A 25,046-nucleotide genomic window follows, 5' to 3' on the forward strand; every position below is an offset into this window, starting at 1 on the left:
CTATCCACCTCCACTGAGGACATGTTTGTACCTATTTACTGTATAAGGCTATCCACCTCCACTGAGGACATGTTTGTACCTATTTACTGTATAAGGCTATCCACCTCCACTGAGGACATGTTTGTACCTATTTACTGTATAAGGCTATCCACCTCCACTGAGGACATGTTTGTACCTATTTACTGTATAAGGCTATCCACCTCCACTGAGGACATGTTTGTACCTATTTACTGTATAAGGCTATCCACTTCCACTGAGGACATGTTTGTACCTATTTACTGTATAAGGCTATCCACCTCCACTGAGGACATGTTTGTACCTATTTACTGTATAAGGCTATCCACCTCCACTGAGGACATGTTTGTACCTATTTACTGTATAAGGCTATCCACCTCCAATGAGGACATGTTTGTACCTATTTACTGTATAAGGCTATCCACCTCCACTGAGGACATGTTTGTACCTATTTACTGTATAAGGCTATCCACTTCCACTGAGGACATGTTTGTACCTATTTACTGTATAAGGCTATCCACCTCCACTGAGGACATCTTTGTACCTATTTACTGTATAAGGCTATCCACCTCCACTGAGGACATCTTTGTACCTATTTACTGTATAAGGCTATCCACCTCCACTGAGGACATCTTTGTACCTATTTACTGTATAAGGCTATCCACCTCCACTGAGGACATCTTTGTACCTATTTACTGTATAAGGCTATCCACCTCCACTGAGGACATCTTTGTACCTATTTACTGTATAAGGCTATCCACCTCCACTGAGGACATCTTTGTACCTATTTACTGTATAAGGCTATCCACCTCAACTGAGGACATGTTTGTACCTATTTACTGTATAAGGCTATCCACTTCCACTGAGGACATGTTTGTACCTATTTACTGTATAAGACTATCCACTTCCACTGAGGACATGTTTGTACCTATTTACTGTATAAGGCTATCCACCTCCACTGAGGACATGTTTGTACCTATTTACTGTATAAGGCTATCCACTTCCACTGAGGACATGTTTGTACCTATTTACTGTATAAGACTATCCACTTCCACTGAGGACATGTTTGTACCTATTTACTGTATAAGGCTATCCACTTCCACTGAGGACATGTTTGTACCTGTTTACTGTATAAGGCTATCCACTTCCACTGAGGACATGTTTGTACCTCTTTATTCAGACGCATTGTCATAGTTTGTGTAATATTACGGTTGTGATATTTTTTTATGATATTTTTCTAATTCTAGTGTTCTCTAACCAGGATTGTGCAATGTAGTTTGTGATTTTTTTAATTTTTTTTTTTTTTAATTTGTGTTTGCTTTTGCGTCCCTTCAATGATATTTCATGTCATACACTCAAGTATGATGAAGCTAAAGAAAAACCTTGTAAATGGTCATCGCCCTAAAATGTCCTATTTTGTTTACAGTAGGGTGACACTTATCATGGTTTGTATACTACTGGACTAACAGACTCTTATTTTAATGAAACCTGAAAGTCAGGCAGACTTAATGATTTATAATAATCTATAATTCAATATGTAACAGAACTAGCATAGATCAATATTAAACATAGTGTTAAAAAACAATGTCTAATAATAATCTGTATTTGAACAGTTTATACTGATTATCGGTATTTTAACATAATTGATAATGATGACCAGTATTTTATCATAGTGTATAACGATGATCTGTACATTAATCAGATTTTGAAGGTAATTGTCTTTCTTTAAACATTAATAGAAGTGAAGTTATCTTCGGTAGAAAAAGAAATGGACACAAGGATGAGTTATATGAACTTATGGAAAAAACTACATGAGATTCATACAGGAATCGTGAAAAAACAATTTCCTCTTGGATGTGTGTGTGTGTGTGTGTGTGTGTGTGTGTGCGAAGGCGATATAAAGTTTTTTTTATATATAACCCCGCCCAGACTTTTACATATCTTTTTCGAGGTTTCGGTCGCCTTCATTGATCACTTTAGACCCTTGAAATCACTGGCGAGTCATCTAAGGATGAAACAGCTGTTTTGTATTCCTATCATCATTGACTAGTCTTCGAATAATGAAACAGCGGTTTGTGCCAATTTGGCTCTTTTGTATCTAGCTGAAATAAATGTTCTGAAATAAGCTAATATCATGTGTGTCTTTTGTACAATCCAAATCCATGACATTTCAATCAATGGTCCAATGTCGGAGCACAAAATATATCAAACAAGTCTATACCTTTCCTACAACATGACCCTTCGGGCGCTTCAATCTGTGCCAATGAGAGTCATTCGTAAAAGATGAAATTTTAAAAGCTTGTTTCGTATTTGTTGCTTAGTAAATAAACTCTGGAATCATTATATACATTATCAGTAATGAAGATACGGCAATGCTGAATGATTTCGATTGAAATTCTTTTTAAAATTCTCTTTATTACTGAAAATGTTAGATATATATTCTTTACTATAGTAACATTCCATACAAATTATAACTTAAGATGAATATAATTAAAATGAAATACAAACTATAGATTATATATCAATAACAAAAGTTTATTTTAAATCAATATTACACCAAAGTTAAAGCTTATCAATTACATAATGAATTTTTAAAAATATACAAAAATGAATTTGTACACTGAACATATACATAGCTATGACATTACATTTTTCACTTTCGAAAAGCTACAGGTACAAGTTAAAAACGACTTGTTTACGATTTCTGAAATATTGATAATAATAAAAACAATATGCATGTTATATAAATGGCTGTGACACAGATAATACTTTTCATGTTCAACATTAGTATGAATAGCACATGAATGTGAACTAGGTCAGACGAAATAACGTGATTAATGACCCATGCGGTTTATCTTGCACCTTTTTTGTTATATTCAAATAATAATGTATTAAAGATAAATAGTTCTTAGAAATTTAATTTATAGCAAGGCAAAGTTATTTTTCGTATTTCATCATTCACTGTACAAACCAGTTTTATAATACAAGCAATATATATATAACATAGTTACAAAAAGGAAGATAATTTTATGACTCGTGCCCTGACTGGACAACTAATCGCCTACCCAGAAATACCCGCAGCTTATACCACTGCGCCACGTCCATGTTCTTCAAAAAGAACGTTTCAATCGCGCAGTGAAGGTCGATACCCTGACATGATCAAAATGACAAGTCGTCTCTTGATTGACACATGGATGCGAATTGTAGACATACATTTAGTTTGTACGTCCTAGAGAAGACTTTACCTTGCGTTAGTTTTTTTCTCTTTTACATAATATTTGAATAAAACATATTTCACAAAGTGTATGATAAAACAATCATCATCACAGAAGCATTTCATATCACAAGTCTGAATCTTTATCATCCCCAAGAGGTAAAATGTCTATCGTTGATATAGTAGCAATATTTGGGTCTCTGTTAGTTGCCAGTGATTGGTTGCCAGGTAACGGGGTCAAAAGCATTCCTCGACGTAACGGCGGTGATTGGTTGCTAGACAACTTGGTCAAAAACATGGGGAGAGGGTGTCCAGTTGATAATGGTGGCTTCGAATGATCTCCGAATTGGTAGTTGCTTGCATTGTCGTCACCTTGCCAACTGAGAAAGATTTATCGAGCATCAACGAATGACAATGGACAATTTTAACAAACATTTACCAGACCATAATACTGCTGGCATTATAAACAAATATCAGTTACGTGTATAATTGATATTTCATTATGACTTGAGTAAACATGCTTGGGCACTGTTCAATATTTTAATATCTAGAAAATAATAATTTTTGCACATTTTACCTATAAATCAGGTGTGTTTTACTTTCCAACAAACAATTGAAATGCAAACGTCCCAATACACATAAGGATTGTTAAACCAGCATCAATAGGCGTCTGTTTCTAATTGTTTTAAACACAAACCTTAATGCAGACCATTTGGGTTTTCTGGCAATATCTTCACGGCATGGATAAATGCTATTACTGTCATAGTCGGCGATGTTCATGTCACTGAAAACAGACGCGTGGTAATGAATAATTTTTTTTCATAATAAATATATTGTTGTACTTTCCCATGAAGCAAACATGATTTACTCCATGCCATTACAATGCATATCCTGACATATTAATTTCCCCGAAATTGAAAAGGCATACCTGTTGTTAGTAGATTCCCTCTCAATGCCTTTTGAGTGACAATTTGATGGATGAAATATAGCTGAATCCGAAATCTTCTTTTTCGATTTTCTATATAAAAAAAATGCACTCTACATGAATAGTTTATAATCCGTATGCAATAGCTGATGTATACCTTAGATATTTATTTCATTTAGATCAATTTATTATGTTATTTGGTTATTATGTTCACTAATTAAGGTAACATTATGGACATTAAATTAATTGCATAAAGGCCATTTGATGATGGTGTTTGTTTGATAATTGAAACTTGATCACAATAAAAGACCAAACAGTCATTCTAAAATAAATACTCACTTGAGTCTCACCACAGTTAATATCGCGATTAATACAATCACGACAATCGCTCCTACGACGATTCCAACAATAATACCCACTGAAATACAGGAATGTATTACATCATATTACCACATTCTCTTTACTCAATAATGTGTTTTCTTGACATTGCCTTTTGAAGCATTGTCGTATCAAATATAAACAGAGGCTTGTATTGTATTGACGTAATATCTAAAGCATTACATACTCTCGACTTAATAAAGGTAGTTTACCAGAAAGTTTTACTATAGTCTAATCATCAGCATTGCTCACCAAGATATAATTCTTCACATGTATAGATATACCTTTAAAACAAATCTTGTAATATATTTAACATAATTAGCATTTCGAAATTTTGTTACAAGATAAACAATGAGCAACAGAAAATGAAAGTAGATGGGGCGGAGATTGATCCTGTGTTTTCTGATGTGGTCATTTATCAATCATAAACATACAAATAAGGGAAGATACCTAAAAATTTCAGTAGAATTTTAAGTTGCACAATGGGCTTAAACTGTAACCTTTAAGCTTACAAGATCAGAAGTAACACCAGTACTATTTTTTCATTTTTGAAATATTTCATGACATGTGGACATAGAAGTGCTTCTTACTATGAAGAAGACTTTCCTATATATATAATGTAGCCTCATCCCATGTATTAACTTCCAAAGGAACGTAAAGATAGAAATGTCAAACTTAAAATAAGCTATGGGGAAAATCAAACCTAAAACATGAAATCAATATATCAAAACATAATGCTGGATCAGATTTGTCCTTAATTGACTATATTCGTATATGTTTACATATATCAAAAAGATATCATTGTGATATTTTAGCGCAGTCGATCACCAAATAGCCACAAACATAATATGACGAGGAACTGGTTTTCCACTTGATGACGAAGACAGTTACTGAAGTGAAGCTGTGTACTGTACAAAACTAGAACACTGACACGTCAGAAAGGGCCCCGCTATATGTGTCTGACCCTTCAGGGTAAATGCAATAATTATTGTCAGTGTTTTTCCTGCCTATATAACTGGGTGTGCCAAACGACCCCATTCTCAATGCGTTTTAGCCTGATTTTTTTCCAAAATCAACTCGAAAATTCCCAATAACATTTGTATGACGACTTTTTTCAATCAATGAAAAAATTCCCAGTTTCGTTTGTAGGAATACACTGTGCACTGTAAAATTGGTTAGCATAGAAAATTCAAAGTGTTTGTTTGGGTATAATTTTTTTCCCAATTTATCACCACTGGCAACAGACGGTTTCGTAAGTGGTACCATTGTGTTTGGCTTCCCTAAATACCACTATGTACTAATTTTCACCGAAATTGAACAATATCAAAATTTCAACCAATCAGAAACCTCCATTTGTTACCATGGCAACAGACGGTTTCATAAGTGGAACTTTTGTGTTTGGCTTCCCTAAATACCACTATGTACCAATTTTCACCGAAATCCTCCATCTCTTGTCAATAATTTGGCACAAAAGAAAAAAACAGACAAACGGACAGACAGACAGACGATGCGGGGCCCTAATAATTATAGAATATATCTATACAACGACTTTTACATTACCTGAGAGTGTGAAAGCCTCGGTCTCGGTGATCGGCACAGAATCTTCAACAGGCAAAACTACTGAAAAATACAAAACATAACTTACATAAATAGTCAATAGTTATATCAAAATATTAACACTCAAGCTCTGACAACAGTTGTAGTTGGACAATGTCGAAAAATGGAGAGACTCCTTGTGTGATAGCTATCAAAACGCAAAAAGTTGTAATAACATTGTGTGTGATGAAATTTCATAGAGTGTTTGTTTTAAAATGCAATACTACTGACAGCGTATGGACAGCTTGTCAAAATAAATACAAAGATTCCATCTTTATAAAGATATCGCTAATTATCATTAATAAAGGAACAAAGCATTGATAGTTCCCTAAAATGATCAATTATAACACCAAACGTTATACACTAGATATAGAGGTGGAGTACGATAAACACTTTCCTCCTGAATTTAATTATCCATTCGTGAAGTACATGTAACTTTTATATTGTATACAAATGTAATGAAAGCTTTTATGCTGACCATACTTACTCTTTATCGGAAGTGTAGCAGATACAAAACACTATAACAAGTTAAAGTATCACTCACCAGTACATTCGGTGACGCTGATAGAGCCTGTACCCTCCGTTGACGTTCCGGTAGGACATGCCTTACACGAGGTCTGTTGTGTAGAGTCCTGGTATACTCCGATATCACACAGGACACACTCACCTTCAGAGTAGTACCGACCGGGTCCACAAGGAACTGAAAACGGTTGTCTTGTTATTTCAGTTCCATGCATTTAAGTATAAGCTTTCTTTTAGTTTAAAGAAGTTTTACATTATAAAAACATACTATTAAAAATCAGTTAAACTTTTGTGCTTTGTCACCAGATAATGCTATCAATTCGAAGAAATGAACAATAGAATTGTACTTTTCAATGCATTAAAGTACTATCACCGTGTTGGAGTGTTACCTACCACAGAAAGAGAAAACTTCTATCATTCCTGTTGGACAGTTTAAACTGTTATCAGCCACTGATTGGCTGATGTTGACAGTGTATTCAATGCTATCTATCAGGACATCCATTTCGCCTTGCTCTTCCAATCTTTCGAAGTCGATCACAGCCTGTGTTAAAATTTCATAGCAGTCGACTGCTCCTTCTGAAACCGAGGAGTTAAAGTTGGTTCGATATAACACGTTATATGCGTGTAATGATGTGTCAGCGATATAACGCGAGAGTGTCGGGATGTAACGCATAAGCTTCGAGTTATAAAAAAATTAGAAAGTTAGGAAAAATATTATTTTCTCCAAACAAAATAGCGCTTGCTATTGGTTGTCAATAGTAAACATATTAGTATCTGTAAAATTCATTTTAAACGCAGGGAGTAAATATATAAGTCACAATGACAGCTTAACTGTAATCAATTTCAACATGTCCTCTATATTAACACATGATAATCAAGAATTTGTATATCAATATAAATCATTTATATTGATAAAACACAATTCTTTGTATAATATCAAATATGGTATTTACTTGATTTTGAGTGACAGTGGATAACGACAGTATACCCTGCCATCTCAGAAGTGTCTCGTTTTCGCCTAGCCTCACAGGTGTTGATGAACTTCTGGTCATCCTTACAATCACCGTTCTTTATGCATGTAAGGGATTCTACAACTACCCCGAGTTTGCCCGTCACAGCAGTCGACGCATCCGTATTTGTGCTCAGTGTATCGCAGTCTAAATCCTGGTAGAATGACGATCGAGTGGCCCACATGTCATCAGGGTCCATTATTGCTAATTAAAAAAACACGTTTTTTAGCGATATATAAAAGTCCTTAAAGCTATTATAAAGCAAAACATTATAACTTCAGCGGATCAAATTTGACGTTTTATCTTTCACAATAAAAGCGACCGAAAACTTTTTTTATACATGTCCATTTCCTTTCGAGAAAAAAAGAGCGAATGGCCGAGTGTTAAGTCAGCAGGCAAACTATCAAGACATATTTGTTTTCCACTATCATTTTGATATAACATGTAGTCTGAGGAATGGTGATGTTTTGTATCCATTCCGATCCTTTACGATTTCGTTTAATCGCCGAATAGAGAATGGTCGTCCTTCTTTGCTTGATAAAGAGAACAGACGTTTTCGAAAGTTTGCATTCACGTATTTCAATCGCTGGTTGTATTGAAGATAAAAATCTGTTCATATACATGTATTATCAATATCGAATTAATTAGTTCCGGATATCAGGTTATGAAGTGTCAAATTATCAATATAACTCATTTGTATAAGTGTGTACATGTATTTTGAAATTGATCACGTTCTTATAAAACGTTATGTCGTCTGTTCGGGATCGAGTCGCCCCATCGTGTCACCCTTATTCGGGGCATCTGTTATCTGATTGATATATTCCAAGTGTAACCAGGCGATAACAAAAGGTAACGTGCATACTTACATTCGAAATGAGGAGGAAATATATAACGATCCTACAAAAAGGATGCCTTCTACACAAAGGAAGCAATAATGTCAGCAACGATACGTTTTTAAGATATCTGTAAAAATTCTGAACAGTTTTAATCAAAAGGACGTTGACAGTTCCCTGCAGGAATTAAGAATACAATTTTGTTCTATTTTCTTGCAATGCAATCAACAATTTTCAACATTTGCGTTGCAAAAAGTACTAATAAGTAGCAAGTGGCATATGTCCTTACCTATGCAAGACGGAAGTCGTGTATAGACGTTAGTATCGGTTTTAAAGTCCCACTGATTGAAAGTAGAATTGCCGCATGTATAATTATCGGGGACAGGGATGTCTGTCACAAATCCGTCGTCACACTCGAGTACACACACATTATCAACCCCATCATTTGTGCAGGCCAGTGAGCCATTTACCGGTGGAACTAGCTCTCCACATTCTGAAAGTAAATACAGCGATTAAGCTCATGTGCTTGTAGCTCATTTCGTCACTTATTGAATATGACATTAGACATACACACATATATATACATAATTTGTAAGCAAATACATAATTTAATCCTGATAGAAAATAAATTATATAGGCTAAATACAACAAATAAGATGGACATCACTGTTTAAAACACAGCTTTTGAGTGGATAAAAGAACTTTGTAGGGATTTCCAAGAGTAAAGAATGCGTTATAGAAAGTATTCAAACATACATGTATATATGCTGATAAAATCATAAGAATGAACTCCGCTGTTTACAAAGAGAATGCATTTCATGTTTAATGTTATGGCTCTACAAAGTAAACACCATTTACTTTATTAAATGTTTTGAATGATGATAAGTATTTAATGGTATAGATAAAGCATGGTATGAGTAAAATTAATCTTTATTGGTTTTATCTAGATATAATTGTCGGTTACCAGGACAGCTCTCCTCTACACACACTTCAGTCTCAGTACCATCACCAATACATTCAGCACCCCCATTGTCCGGGGCTGGATTGTCACAAACCCGAATTCGGGTTCGCGTGCTGTTACCACAGGTGGCGCTGCATTCTGTCCAGTTTCCCCACTCGTTCCATTCACCATCAACTGCAAAGAATTGTAAAGTTATCGATTGTATATTATCTCAGTTAGTCAGTCAATGTGATATTCTGACACTTCATACTATTGTTATCCAAGTTTGGAAGCTTTGATCACAATATATCGCAACTAAGCTGGCAAACATCTTTTAAGTGGCAAACTGACAATCAACGTTGGTTATCAGGGATGTAAAGGAAACGATAATCTTATTGCATATTAAGAAGATCTGACATAATGGCAAGTTCTACGATTATTTCAACAGCATACATTCTGATGGAATAGTACCATTCCTAAAAGTGCAATATTGATATATACATACCTAGAGCGATTTCGCAGAGTATACCCGTGAAATTTGGTAAGCATTGGCACGTGTAGTTATTCACACTATCCTGACAGGTGGCGTTGTTTTGACAGGAATTCATCTCACAGTCGTCAATATCAATGTCACAGTCACTTCCGGTAAAGCCTACGTCACACTGACATTGATAGCCATTGTAGTCGTCGGTACAATTACCATGGATACAAGGGCTAGAAGCACACTCTTTTACATCTGTTTCGGAGCAAAAGAAAATTACAACATATCTAAACTGATATAGTGTTTATGTTGCCTTACGAAATGATGTGAAATACCAGAGAGAAAAAAAAACAGAACTAATTTTGCCCTTCACGTGAAATAATTAAACCTATAATCATATCTTACATTCCTTGACATGATAAATTCGCTTCCCCGGGTAAGTATTTTAATTCATGTATTTACAGTGAATACCTTAAGTTTTAGAATCCGAAAAAGGTAATGCACGAAGAAAGACAGAAACAACACCTTCAAACAATCATACCATCACACAGACTAGGGATCTGTACGAAGGCGTCGTTCATAGTGGCGTTAAGGACGCTTCTCCATCCGAACACATCACCAGACACGTCATTTGAACACCTCTCCGTTGCTAACGAAACTGATTCGGTGAAAACATTTAGCTGGGATATCGTTCCTTCAAATGATATTCCTACAAAATATGGCAAAATAATAGCACAAGGGATTCTCTGAATATCACGAAGGTTGTATAATATATACAGTCAAACAACCAATATTTCTTACTAATAAATCGGATAAATCTGCCTCTGATCAATCGAAAACAAAGTTGTACTGTAGCTGTCAAGTCAATCAAACATACTTACGTGTATTTTATTTTCATCTAAAATCTTCTACTTTATTTATGTGATGAAATGCTCTATATAATGTTCATTATTAACTTCTTACCACCAATTTGGATAACACCGCCAAACGTGCTTGGTTCTGGAATTCCCGTCACGTTCAGGACCAGTGACATATCCTTGTAGAATTCCAAAAAAGTATGCTTTCTCTTTAACAAATAAACATGCCACTCTTCGTCATCAGGAGGAGAAACTTCACTGTTGGTTGTTTGTCTATAATATAAAAAATACCACGATAATGCGATAGTGATACGAATCAAAGGTATTAGAAATATTAACCAAAAAATAAATACTGTTTTATTGTCTTAACTGTCTCTTAACTGTCCCTCAATAATTTCTCAGTAAACGAAATAAAACTAATGAATTATGAACATAAAAAATTAATACAAACAATTAGCATGTTGTCGTGCATCTCCATATTGTCATCCTACACAAATATAACAGAATCTTAGTGTGTTATAGCGGAATCGTTATTGGTCTTATTAGTTCACCATAGAAAGCCGTAAATTATCAGTATGGTGGTAGTGGATAAATAAAGCTAACCCATCAACGTTGATTGTAACTGAAGATGAAAATGCTACAGATAAGGATTTCTCCCCAGTCACATTTTTAAGGACAAAGGCTTCTCCCGAGCAACTACTACATTGCTGCCACCAAACAATGGTGTATCCTGTAACAGGGACTCTCTCCACCTCGCTAAATAGAACGCCGGCGGTTTGGTTGTCGGGGAAATACACATCGAAATCTGAAAGTCGATAAACATAATTTGATACATATTGTAACATGCATGTCACAATTTGGTTTATACATATGAGAATGAAGTTCTTTTAAAATCCACTATTGAAAAAAAATCACTTTCCTCTGGCCCCTCCTTGGGATCAACACGTTGGGTCCTTTGCAAGAAGGACGAAACAACTGTATGATGCAGTTCGAATTTCTCTACTGACGTCAATTCTTTTTAGATACTTATATCATATTATTTTTTGTGTTGATTGTGTTTCACATTGGAGATCACAGTATATGTGAGTATTTATGTAGCTATAACAAAAGAACAGCAACACTAATTCTACAAACACTATAGCGATGCTTTTTCTAGAAACACAAAACAATGGTTACACTATTTTCACCCCAATAATCAATCACGATCAAAGGCGGCAAAGCATATCTATGTCAATTTCAATTAATGTGGTGTTTTATAAAATAAGAACTTGGGTAGTAAAAAAATGAACTACCACTCATATTTGCCATATTAGCGAATATCCTCTTGAAACTAAATGCAGCAATTCAGTGTCTCAAATCTTAAAAGGCACAACACAAGGTAACTGGAGAGAATTAATAATAATCTATATTACTTGGGTAGATATGATCGGATCATAATTTGATGGCATATCAAGAATCACAACATAGATGTTTTCCATTAATAAAACGAAATGTTAAAAAAGTTTCATATAGAAATAAAACAGACAAAATAAATCGTTAACTTACCGACGCAATCAGTTTCTGATGCAGAGTTATCGATCTTGGTTATTTTGTTTCCTGGACAGTCAGTACAGTCTGTGGCTCCGTAACCACTCTGGTAGTACCCTACATCACATGGTGTACATGGAGGTAGAGAGGAGGGAGACCAGGAACCAGGAGGACAAGCAGCTGAAATATAATGTATAAGCTTTGTTCATAATAAAATTTTGCTAAATATTCACTAGAATATACATTAAATATAGCAGTGATAGGACTACATTGAACATAGCAGTAATACCATATCTAATATAGCGGTATTACTACATTAAATATAGCGGTATTACTACATTAAATATAGCGGTATTACTACATTAAATATAGCGGTATTACTACATCAAACATAGGATGATATTACATAAGATAAAGGGGATTCTATATTGATACATTGCCTAGTAATAGAACACGTTAATGGATCATTGCTTTTCTGCAAATGACATTAAATCAGTCTGAAGTCAATAAAAAAAGGCTTTATTTGAAAATTTCTCATTCTCTATAAAAATCCAGAGGATACAGTAGAAAAATATCGCCCTCAAAGACCAAGTGTCATGCAGAAATAACGCGATGTCTTATGGATTTCCCAAACCCTATGCAAGAACAGATATTACCATATTTAAAAGTCGTGTATCCTATCAATATAAGGGGAAAACCCCTTTCAGATGAAGAAAGGGAAATATATTGAGAAATTGTCATCTTGAGTTGTATATCTGTACTCTGTAGCTAAGCTATTGTTTAATGAGATTTGGGTATCATTACCTATGCAATTGGCCTGGTTAGTAGAACCCGTTGTTGCTGTAGATGTACCAAATGGACACTGGATACATACGTTTTTCCTTGGTTCAGGCTGATACTGACCGATCGGACATAATACACACTCTTCTGTCATAGCGTCATAGTAACTTCCACTCTGACATTCCACTAAATAGAAAGAAAATTATATTCTTGTTTTTATCTTAATTCATGGTATGACTTACCGTAACGTGACCTAAAATAACACGATGACAGAAATATGCCACCATAGATTCGAGAAGCAAGCACCAGTGCGATAAGAACATTAGGTGAAAACATCAAAAACACAAAACACAAAAAAAATACGTAATTTCAGAGTAAACTTTAAAAGAGTTCGACCTCTGTTTTCAAAACAAATTGACAACAAAGTCTTGAGAAGGTGCGATATGGTTTTTTTTGTTGACTGAATATACAGGTAGATATTGACCTACCACATGTGAACGTCTTCGTCGAAGCGACAGTGTTCTCCTCACACTGGAGTCCTATATCTCTCAGCACGATTTCAGCGGCTTCCAAAGTTATGTTACCATTCAGCTCTATTGTGAGAATTCCCGAATCAACATCTACCTTTAAGTTATCCATCAGTGATTCATATTCCATATATTGATTGTAGTACTCTTCTTCGTTCATTGCTGTTGATGCATTTAGCTTTATCTCAAAGAAGATGTTAACTCCTGTAGATCGCTTCCCTTTTGAATCGCCACATATCACCTGTTAATAAATCAGATTTTTTTACATGTTAGCGATACGATCATATGATTTATCAGGGTTACCTCCCTTTTTGCCTCTCTTTGGTACAGCGACAACATTTACAACCGAAGGAGGTGACGGCCGAGAAAGACATACAGTCTACTAGACACCAACATATGAATTTGAGATATATTTGTTAAACCAATTAGCAAAGAGCTGAGTGGTACATCTACACTTGAGATATTCACATTATATTGATGAATCATCAATTAATTCCATAACGGATACATTTCAAATGACAAGCAAGATAGCATATGGCATGTATGTTCAACTGCCATATTTATATCACCCTTCATACATTAAACAGAAATCATTTTACATAATCTACACTTCTTCTCACTGTCTTGTTCATGCAATGATACCTCAGCAACAATACCTTCAACAATGACGTAACTAAACTTCAATTAGCTTACCTGTACGTTTTTCCAGCTGCACTTCGGAGAAATGTCGCAACCATGATTGAAAGAAGTAGAGCTAAGCTTTTCAATAAAGTTTTGTTTGATTTCCGTCTTTGTTGCCTCGTCAGTACAGCTCCCCGTGAAAAAGACTACAGCAGTTCTGCTTGTTCCCCTAGAAGAGCTGGCAGCTTTAAAAAGAACGTTTCCACTAGTATATATATACAACAGGAATGATTTTGATGTATGATTCTGTAAAGGTCCGGTTTAAGGTTGAAAAACGAGTGAAAATACCAACAATAAATCGTACTAAAGTCAGCACAAGCTTCCAACAGGTAAATGCATGACGTAACTCTAATAGCATACATGGGGATTTGTAATGGGTATGTCAGTTGTTTAGTTCCTGTGGCTTTTAAATGAATATACTTGAAATTCAATACTTACGCATGCAATTCGGGAGAGGAAGACCCCATGATAAGCTCCCGTCGTCATTACAGATAAGAAGATCCACGTAATGACTTCTAGCGGAGATATCGTATCCCATCTGACACTGTGGCTGACAGAAGCGCCCACCTAACCAGTAGTCACAAGCCAAGGCGCCATTGTCAGGAGCTTTGGGGAGCTGGCAATTCGCTGATACTATGAAATTAAAAGGATAAGGACTTATAGATTTTAAATAATCGATAATTGATGAATAGCACTAAATAATTAATACTCTGAAATAAGTTATTAAATGCATCATACCACAATTGGAATAATTTTGATATTTTTTTTTATCTATTTTTGCCGTAATTTGTCGAAATTCGCAAAAAGCTGGCTTCTTTATCACATTCTATTCTTAAATATGCCGAACAAAAATTGCATTAGCCGAATACAGTGTTTTATCAGAGAACGGGTCAGCACCTGTCTGTAATATTACAATGCCCTTTGACACTTATAGGTACATAGTATAAAAGATTGAAGACGACACCGTCGTTACAGTACAGACGATAAAGGTATTACAGTTTTAGTAAAATAATAGCGCGAGTTGTCTCCCCTAGGCTTGGATACTTTGTACTGAACATGAAGAACTTCGGCATTGGAGTGATGCCATATATAACGAACTATATTTAAGATATCCGTACTCACATTTACAGAAAGGTTGCTGTGTACCCCAGTCCCATGCCCCGTATGGAGGGCTTCCCTCTTGTTCACAACTAGTTACGGATGATGACGCGTTCAGTGTTGCACCCTCTGAACACTGAAAGGTACACGTTGATCCCAGGCGATTACCGGTACAGTTAACGGAGGTGTAAGGAGTTGGATGAACGCGGAAACATCTGATTTCTGTCAAAAATAATTAATAACGCAATCGCCGTTTTGAAAGCGTGCCATTCATCTTATGGTTGGATTTAGCATCTTTCCGCTCTAGAGTGTTTAATTTAATTACCTGACTGCTTAGAAATTAGATGTTAATAACAAATTTTATTTACAAAATTACGCTAATGCGCTTCACATTACATAACATATATTTATTTATGACATATTATCATGTAAACAATGAAATGCTATTACCCTATTGTTATGAAAAGTCACTCCACTTCCCACTTAAGTCATATTTCTGAAGATATTATGTTACCTTTAACGGTGATTTTGAAGTTGAGGGGCCTGGCTTCATTGCCCGCACTGTCTGTTGCTTTGTATATTACATGATACGTGCCAACAGGAAGAGCGTCGCCTTGGTTAGGCCCATGAATCTGTTCTGCTGCTAAAATATCACCTGAGTTATCTTCCACTTCCGGGACCTCCCAGTATACAGCTACAGTATCTTTGTGCCGTGAAATATAGAAGGTCTTCGATGACGGAAATCTCTTAAAGCTCGGTCGCTCAACGTCTGAATGTATACACAAAATTGTACAAAAAAAAATAATAATCGTAACCAGGCTACAGAATAAGCAATGGTAAATATCAAACTGATTAGATATTCGCTTCTGAAGCAAATTTTTCCAGTCTTCTAATAAATAAACAAGTACTGCAATAATATATAAAGAATAGTGTTGTTGTATTCATTTAAACAGAAAATTATAAACAAAAAAGAAATTCACCTTGTTGATTATCGTATGTATCAGTAATTCCTGTAAGAATACTTTAATTTTGAAATCTAAATTTAAAAAAATAAAATCTTAAAAAATGCTTCAAGGACTCTTCCCTCTCTCTTAAATTACTTTATCGTGTGGTATCCTCTGTGAACATAGTAGATGAACTATAGTATACACTTGTACTTTATTGATGTATTGAAAGTGTATGTTTATGTATATCTATATGTCACTACTAACCAACACAATGTGGAACAACAGAACTCCATGTTTGGTCAACTCCACACACCGCCACTCGCCTCATGTTTACCGGTATGTCGTATCCGACAGCACAGGTAAATTTGGCGAAAGACCGGAACAGGTTTCCGTTAGTGTAGGTGATGTGTAGTAATGGCGTAGGTAACAACGCAGGACATGAATGTTCTAGAATGTCAGATATCATTTTATATTTAAAATTCAATACACTGAATCTGATTTTTGCAAACAAATTGTGCTTCGTTTTCGTCTGATATGCAACAATGTAATGAATGCATGAATATAACAGTTTATCTATGTTAAAGGGCACATCAAATATTGACAAACCTTACAATATCGCAATATATGATATTTTATTGAAAATCTCTACGGCCTGTGTTGTAAAAATTAGTTGAATGATGCTTCAGTGAAAGTTTATTGAAATGACTTTAAAATAGTTCAGGTCGAATCCTTACTGTGGCAGCTTGGTTGGTTAACTGTCCAAGACGACCAACGTTCTGTGGCCATACACTCGGCCTCGCTTGGTCCAACGAGATAATGTCCCTTGTAACAGCCGAATTCACAGTAGGAACCAAGGACCATATCATCGCTTATATGGCAATGACAATGACAATGACAATATTTTATTCTCATAAACATATAAAGTGTAGAGAATTATATACATACAAAAATTTGAATAGGACATATGATATAATACGTCGATACATTTGTTAACCAAGAGATTATCTTAAATATTGTTGAGTCGTATACTTATTTCTTTAATTAATTTCACAAGTGATTTCAATTCATCGTCTACTACAAAATTAAAAAGTGTATTGAATTTGAATGTACTTGGTCTTTCATAATAGTATCTAGATATATATTTGTTTCTGTTTAATGCTATTTGATGATCGCTACAATTAAATAGATAATGGAATTCGGTTCCTATTCCATTCAGGTTACACAGACTACATATTCTATTTTCTCTTGGGATGTTATTCCATCTTCCGTATTCGATTGGTAATTTAATGTTACAAGTTCGAAATTTACAATAGGAATTAGCTAGCTTAGGAGGGAGGTCAAGTAGATATTTTTCTAAACTTAAATCATGTTTATAAATTCTGTAATTGGTCCCTTTCGGAGAATTGAAAACATCATTTTTCCAATTACATATGAACAAATTTCTTAGGGTATGAAAATCAGTATTTTTAAGCAGCGTATACTAGTAAATTCATGGTTTTCAAAAACGTCTAATAAATTACATTCTTCAAAAATATTTTTAATATAGTTAGACCATTGAGCATTATAATGTCTTAAAATTTGGAAAAATTTGTTGCTCAATTTATTATGAGTTGAGACCATCATTTTGGCCCAAAATCCAATCATACGAACTTTTATATTTATACTTAATGGAAACCTTCCCAATTCTCCATATATCATAAAGTTTACGTTTATCCGGAACGTACATCTTGCCATTTTTCCACTTTTGTCCCTTGCAGATACCATGACCGTCGGTCACACTGTCTGGGGAAGGGCACGTCAGCACTATCATAATAAAAACAATCCGCCTACATTAAGCATAGTGATTTTGTATCAAAACTTGTTTAGTATGTTCTTAAAAGATATGGGGTTATCACAAATACATTAAAAGTATAAAGCCAGGTTTATTTTCGTAAAACGTCTGAAAACCACCCATCTATCTTTTCGGAACAGATAGCAAAGTACCATATCGTTTTGCTCTCTTTTTTTATCCAGACAGACGGACAAGTTGGACGGGTAAGAGGTGTCTGTCATGAAATAAGGACTAAGTGGTTTTGGTATTGCTTTTCGACGAGCCATGATAAAGACTTTTGACCAAGACATGTATTCACATCTGCAGGTATGTCAAACGTTATGCATGAAGTATTACATTTAGAGAAAACGAGCCGGTTAGTCTGCAAATAAACGCTTGATTTCCCAAAACGTTAAGTGGTATTGTTTGTCAGCTTTCTCTAATAAAAAAACAGTTTTAAGAAAGGAGTTTAGTATTACTGGTTACATCCGTCCCCGTACAATAACAAGTATACACAACGCTACAACTGATTTTAATTTGGATACTTTGTACCGAACAAAAAGAACTTCGGCATTGGAGTGATGCCATATATAACTAACTATATTTAAGACACCCGTACTCACATTTACAGAAAGGTTGCCGTGTGCAGAAAATGTATCTAAATATACCTTTGACGTTTATCCGGAACGTACATCTTGCCATATTTCCACTTTTGTCCCATGCATAATAACCAATTGTTGCGCCTGGTTCTGGTATAGGATATCCAGACCTACGAGATGATGACTTGTATACACTGTAAATGGAAAATAAGTATAATCTATATTAGACTTTGGCCAAATAAAACAAATAATGTAATAAACAAAATCAGTCTACAATGGCAAAATAGACAACATTCAATGTCTAAAAGGACGATAGCTTGTACTAATTGACTAAAAGGATACAAAGTTTATTAAGGAAAAATATTAAAGTTACAAGAACGGAAGAGACACCATAATGCAAACCGTCGCAGGAAAGGGCAAAATAGGCAACATTCAATGTCTAAAAGGATGATAGCTTGTACTAATCGTCTACAAGGATACAAAGTTTATTCAGGAAAAATATTAAAGCTACAAGAACGGGAGTGACACCATAATCCAAACCTTCGCGGGTAAACGAAAGTCGGTCATAAGATTTTTTACATTGCATTACTTCCTTTCATGATAATTATGTGCTAATTGTGAGAATGTGTCATTCACAACAGACATAAATGTTGTTTTTTTTTTTGTTTTTTTTTGTTTGTTTTTGTGTGTGTGTGTGTGTTTTGTTGTTGTTTGTTTGTTTGTTTGTTTTGAAGATAGCAATTGAAATTGAGTTCAAAAATGATCATTCTTGGTGCTTCAGAAGCCGTGATCGGTAATACATTGAGAGTAGAATTCTGCATTAATGAGTGCAGTCAGACATGAGCTTCAGACAAGTCTCCGCAAAAGTACAGGTACTGGAATCGTATGTCAATACACCCGAATAATAATCAATAATGAGTGTATGGACAAACACAGCAAGTACCTGTGTCTAGGGTTGGAGACGTACTCTCCGTAAGGGATGAGGATTGAGCTGGGTTATTTGTTTCCCTGCCGATTGGTTTTGGCCCCTATCACATTATAGAGGGTAGTCATAATCTTCTCTGTTGGTTGCGGTGTGAAAAGACTAAGGTAAGCGGCAGCATTTTATGGTGGCCGGTTAGGGCCATCTCGTAATCTCACGTCCAATCTCTACCTAAATTCGAAGTCGCAAGATCGAGACGTTCCTCGCCTCGCAATCTCGTAGCCTCGGGATCTCGTGACCTCGACTTTAGGTCGAGATCGCGAGGTCGTGAGATTACGAGGTGACCCTAACCGGCGTTCATAGCATTTGAACTGTCGGTAGCGTCCTTGATCTCAAGTTCTACATGGTATATCCGATTTGCATGCTCAAATCAACATTTTGTCCCTTTAGGGCGTCAAAATAACAGGTCTGTGAAACTGATATTATCATCAATTAAACCCAATAAATTATTTTTGGGTGAAAACGTCAAAACTATTTCCCGGATGGAGTTATCTATTACCCGGCGCGAAATGGTTATACGGAAATCCTCTTCCAGTGCCCCGTTCATGCTTCGCGGTGACCGCGACTGATGTATTTGAACATCCACCATTTCATGTAGTATAATGCTGATGTGTGTTTAATTATAACATACAATGTAGTTGTTTCACGGTAAGGGGAAGACCTGTGGTACTAAGCACGGCCGCTGGGGAAACAGCTCCCCGGGGCACTTGGAAACGACGTTATATCATAAAGGGAAACTTTTATCTACTTACGTCACTGTACCATCCCGACTGTCCCAGGCCGTTGGCGCGACCCAGTAAGCCTTTGCGTGAGTCTGGAAAGGGTCACCATGTATGTTTTGGTCAGGTGGGCAGGTTAGCTGAGGAGGGGTGTAATCTTCTATTAATAGGAAAGAAACAATGAATGCTATTAGTAAACGGTTATTCTCACAATGTATATGTATCATCAGCTGTCCGGCCCTCGTAAGTTTTACATTCTTTAGCATTTAAAGGTGTTACACCTACGATAAGGAGTGATTATGATCCATTGAAAACATGAATAGGCTGTTATGTATTTCTGTATATTACCACAAGTAACATACGTTACGTAATTATCAGTATCCAAACGTTTGATTTTGTCTTCCTATCTTCTAAGACCATATAATTGATTGCCCCCCGAAGAACCTATTTCGTGTTCCCCTCTGCAAGTTTAGTGGACGCTGTTCTTAGTTTACATTTGTTTGCGTTAATTAGATATATTCCTATAACTTGTATATCCCAAAATATTCGCTATACGCGATGTAGCACATTTAAATCCCAGGTCATCTGAATAGAACATTTTTAATATGACTTTCAAGAAAAGACAAAAATGTTTTCGTATCAAAAGAATTTCAAATAATTGAGATAAAACGTTCTACGTACTAGGTAGAGGTCTTCGTGGTTTTCGACACCGAGCAAATACACATTTAATGCTTCGGATAACTCGTCTGAAGGATACGGCCCCATCGCTTTTGTCTGTGATTAATTTCCGGTAGTGGCGGCTCTGCACCTATTCAATTATATTTATATGGAATCAATACTGTTAGTTGATGGCGGTTAGGAATAATAATAATGTCCCTTTGTGTTTTTATAACAAAATACTGACGAAGCATTATCGATAATATGTTTTGTAGGGAAAAAACATTATGTTTGTCTGTACTATTTTAAAAATGACTAATTATTCAAAATATTAACAAATCAAGGAATATTGCGTGTCCCTGTCTACACTTTGTAGTATTATCATGTTAATCCAACGGTTAATCCACAGACGAATTTGGTCATTAAAGTATCTACTTAATGTATGATACGAACAGAATACACTGGCGAATTGAGTCAAATGCTGATTATTGTTAATGTAAATGCACGGTGATATTTCAGTCACTAAAATTCGATCGAAAAATTTGGAAAACATGTATATAATAACAAACTGCTAAATTGTTTGTATCTTCAGGTGCCTTGACCCCTATCTGAAGGAGAAAGACATTTTGACATAGCACAATGGCGCATACACTCGCCCAGGGTAGGAAAAAATGTTCATATTCAGACATTATCAAGGGCAAGCTTTCATAATACGATATATTTTAAACAGGCCGTGTTTGAAAATACACGTGCTGTGCGTTTCAAGAATGACTCGGAATACGTTATAGAATGTAGTTAAGTTGCGTTTTGAGTATGTAAACCCTATCAATATTTGAGTTAGTAACTGACGAATGATGACCCGGTTTAGTGTATGTAAACCCTGTCAATACTTGATGTAGTAACTGATGAGTGGTGACCCAGATTAGTGTATGTAAACCCTGTCAATATTTGATGTAGTAACTGACGAGTGGTGACCCGTGCTAGTGTATTGGAACCCTGTCAATATTGATGTAGTAATTATCTGACGAAGGGTGACCCGGTTTAGTGTATGTGAAGCCTGTCAATATTGATGTAGTAATTATCTGACGAAGGGTGACCCGGTTTAGTGTATGTGAATCCTGTCAATATTGATGTAGTAATTATCTGACGAAGGGTGACGCGGTTTAGTGTATGTGAACCCTGTCAATATTGATGTAGTAATTATCTGACGAAGGGTGACCCGGTTTAGTGTATGTCAATCCTGTCAATATTAATGTAGTAATTATCTGACGAATGGTGACCCGGTTAAGTGTATGTGAACCCTGTCAATATTTGATAGACATGTAGTAACTGACGAATGATGACCCGGTTTAGTGTATGTGAATCCTGTCAATATTGATGTAGTAATTATCTGATGAATGGTGACCCGTGCTAGTGTATGTAAACCATATCAATATTTGATGTAGTGACCCGGTTTAGTGTAGATGAACCCTGTCAATATTTGATACAGTAACTGACGAGTGGTGATTCGGTTAGTGTATGTAAACCATGTCAACATTTGATACCAACTTTGTACGTGTTCATGACTATACGACGTACTATTATGGTCAATAAGATTATTCGCTGAAAAGATTTTACAAGATACACATAGTATATTAACTCCTTTCAATATGAATTGACTGTTAGATAATGAGAACCTTAAGTTTATTAAATAGGTATTATACACATGTTTCGCCCCTCTTTAATCGTCAGTGATACCAAGGGCCTAACATGTCGATACCTAGCAAGGATGTTTCAACACAATGTAGGGCCGATGAAGTGTTAAAAGCTGGATGTGGAAGTGCCACAGACCAACAACTAACCATTACAAAAGGTATGTTGGCATTGTTGTAGAAAATAAGACAATAGAAAATAAATCATTTCTGGAATTAAATGCGCTACATTAAAAAATATGACTTACATTTTTCCGGTTCCCCAGACCATTGTCCTTCCTTACAATACACCCATGTCTTCCTCTCGTTTCGAGAACAGGTAAATATACATAGGTCGTCGGCATTCACTACCCCATTAACAGGCTCCACGGGGTTGTTTTGTCTGTCCTGGCATTTTACTTTCCAAGATTTACCAGGAAGGTCAGTGATACTACAGCTTCCGTCCAATGTCCCCTACAAGAAAAATCATTATGATGATTCCATTAAATACTGATACAATGTTGCATGTATCTTTCATCCCAAAAAGGCGATAATTGAAATTTAATTTAAAGTTCCTTTATATATCTATATTTGAGTCTCAAGATGTATTATTAGAACTCTTACTTAAGGATAACCTAGAAAATCTCTTTAAAATCATTTTCGACTCAGACAAATTTATTTATGCCTTTACGTTAAAAGTTTGGATTTTTGATACCGCTGTACACCATTTTATAGTTATCAATTGTTATATAATACCATTTTGTAACTTTTAATTTTATACATGTACACAGAGACCTATATACTATATAGGTCTCTGATGTACGATGTACCATTTTATTATTAATTTATATATTACCATTTAATAACATTAACTGTCAGTAAAATGTTAATATCTTTTAAACAAAAAACCTACAAGAAGGCGGGAAAATGTATATATACGGCAGATATTTGATCGAAAATATAAAAATAAAAAAGATGCACGAGTAACGTTCTTAAATATCTCCCCCAAAACAATTTTGACGTGGTACAGTTGCAAATTGACTTGTCCATGGTAAGAAAATAATGGTCATATTAAGACATCACCAAGGTTAATCGTGACTTAACAACGTATCCAAGTATATTTGTAATATACTAAGGCCCTAGATAACATAGCAATTGAAGATATCTCTTAAAACAGCATTAAAATGTCTGTTATTCGTTAACGTCAGATATGAACTGATATCAAGCAAATTAATCCAGTATTAAAGGAAAAAAGAAAACAATACCTAGCAAAAGTAGCACTTATCGACGAAACAAAGAAAACGATATAAAGTAAATGTTTCCTATATTGACGTCGAAATGAAAACATCACCAAGCAAATGTTCCCTATATTGACGTCAAAATGAATCAATAATATCAAGTGTATTTACAACATAAAGAAAACAATATCGCGCAATAATGACATTTATTGAAGTTAAAACAATATAAAGCAATTGTTTTACATATTGCATATTATAAACATAATTCATAGCATCCGCAAAAAAATTATGAATGACATGAACAAATGGGGCTCAAGTAGATTTACTTTGATTGAAATACATAAAGAAGTAAAATATGTCAATTCATTGAATGTCAAATTAATTAATGTAAGGAACGAGGAAAGGTTCCAAAAAATGGACGCTCAGACATTTAATAAGATTCTAAATAAAATTAAATTAACAATATAGCTGAATAACAAATACATGTATTCAGACAAAGACTAAGAATCGGCCAGATTAGCTATATAATACATTTATTAGCAATATATATATTAAATTAACCAAATACAAGGTAAACATACATTTTAACGGTAACAATAGATAATTAAAATACAGATATGACCTATAATAATAGTAATATAAACCTTAAAACCGTAATAAGAGTTTCTTATGTAGATATCATACATATAGAATGATAAACATCATACACTAGTAACTATGGTAACGTGACGTACCTGTGCTCCACGCGTTTGGCAAGAAAATGTTGCCAGGGTAACGACAACCAGACACACATAAACCTTCATCATGATTTAGATCATTGTTACATTCTACATGCTTGAAGATACTGACGGTATACAGACGACTCAAGCAGTATTGGTTATACCAACTTCCGGGTATTTACCCATTTGTCAGAGGTACGTAAGAATATATACACACATAACGGCAAGGTTGATTGACTGGCAAAGAGTTTTCGTTTTAACTACCGTGTGCGCTTAATATCTACCTTCGTAACCAAGTATATAGATTCCGAAACATTCCGA

The 25,046-nt window shown here is 35.2% G+C and overlaps 1 protein-coding gene across 3 annotated transcripts; it reads right to left on the reverse strand.

Annotated features, from left to right (window-relative positions):
* Nucleotides 1–2,529: 2,529 nt before the first annotated feature.
* Nucleotides 2,530–24,870, reverse strand: LOC117321817 (sushi, von Willebrand factor type A, EGF and pentraxin domain-containing protein 1-like). 3 transcript variants are annotated; one of them, XM_033876396.1, is made up of 29 exons: nt 24,741–24,870; nt 23,038–23,242; nt 21,123–21,249; nt 20,475–20,601; nt 18,810–18,934; nt 18,056–18,134; nt 17,066–17,199; nt 16,596–16,778; nt 15,899–16,153; nt 15,409–15,606; nt 14,725–14,919; nt 14,299–14,471; nt 13,567–13,846; nt 13,103–13,264; nt 12,317–12,478; nt 11,375–11,576; nt 10,878–11,044; nt 10,456–10,623; nt 9,939–10,169; nt 9,458–9,628; nt 8,783–8,986; nt 7,604–7,864; nt 7,044–7,226; nt 6,673–6,828; nt 6,093–6,152; nt 4,494–4,572; nt 4,158–4,247; nt 3,927–4,013; nt 2,530–3,609 (listed from the first exon to the last, which is right to left on the reverse strand). In XM_033876396.1, exons 2-29 carry the CDS (start codon nt 23,131–23,133, stop codon nt 3,357–3,359), a joined length of 4,608 nt encoding a protein of 1,535 aa, XP_033732287.1. In that variant the 5' UTR covers nt 23,134–23,242; nt 24,741–24,870; the 3' UTR covers nt 2,530–3,356. The 3 variants fall into 3 exon arrangements, with proteins under 3 accessions (XP_033732287.1, XP_033732288.1, XP_033732289.1); XM_033876397.1 differs by lacking the exons at nt 18,056–18,134; nt 21,123–21,249; nt 23,038–23,242; nt 24,741–24,870 and having other exon boundaries at nt 20,475–20,581; XM_033876398.1 differs by lacking the exons at nt 15,409–15,606; nt 15,899–16,153; nt 16,596–16,778; nt 17,066–17,199; nt 18,056–18,134 and having other exon boundaries at nt 18,765–18,934; nt 24,741–24,869.
* Nucleotides 24,871–25,046: the final 176 nt, after the last annotated feature.

This window comes from Pecten maximus, chromosome 2 (assembly GCF_902652985.1).
Source record: "Pecten maximus chromosome 2, xPecMax1.1, whole genome shotgun sequence".
Classification (NCBI taxonomy): domain Eukaryota; kingdom Metazoa; phylum Mollusca; class Bivalvia; order Pectinida; family Pectinidae; genus Pecten; species Pecten maximus.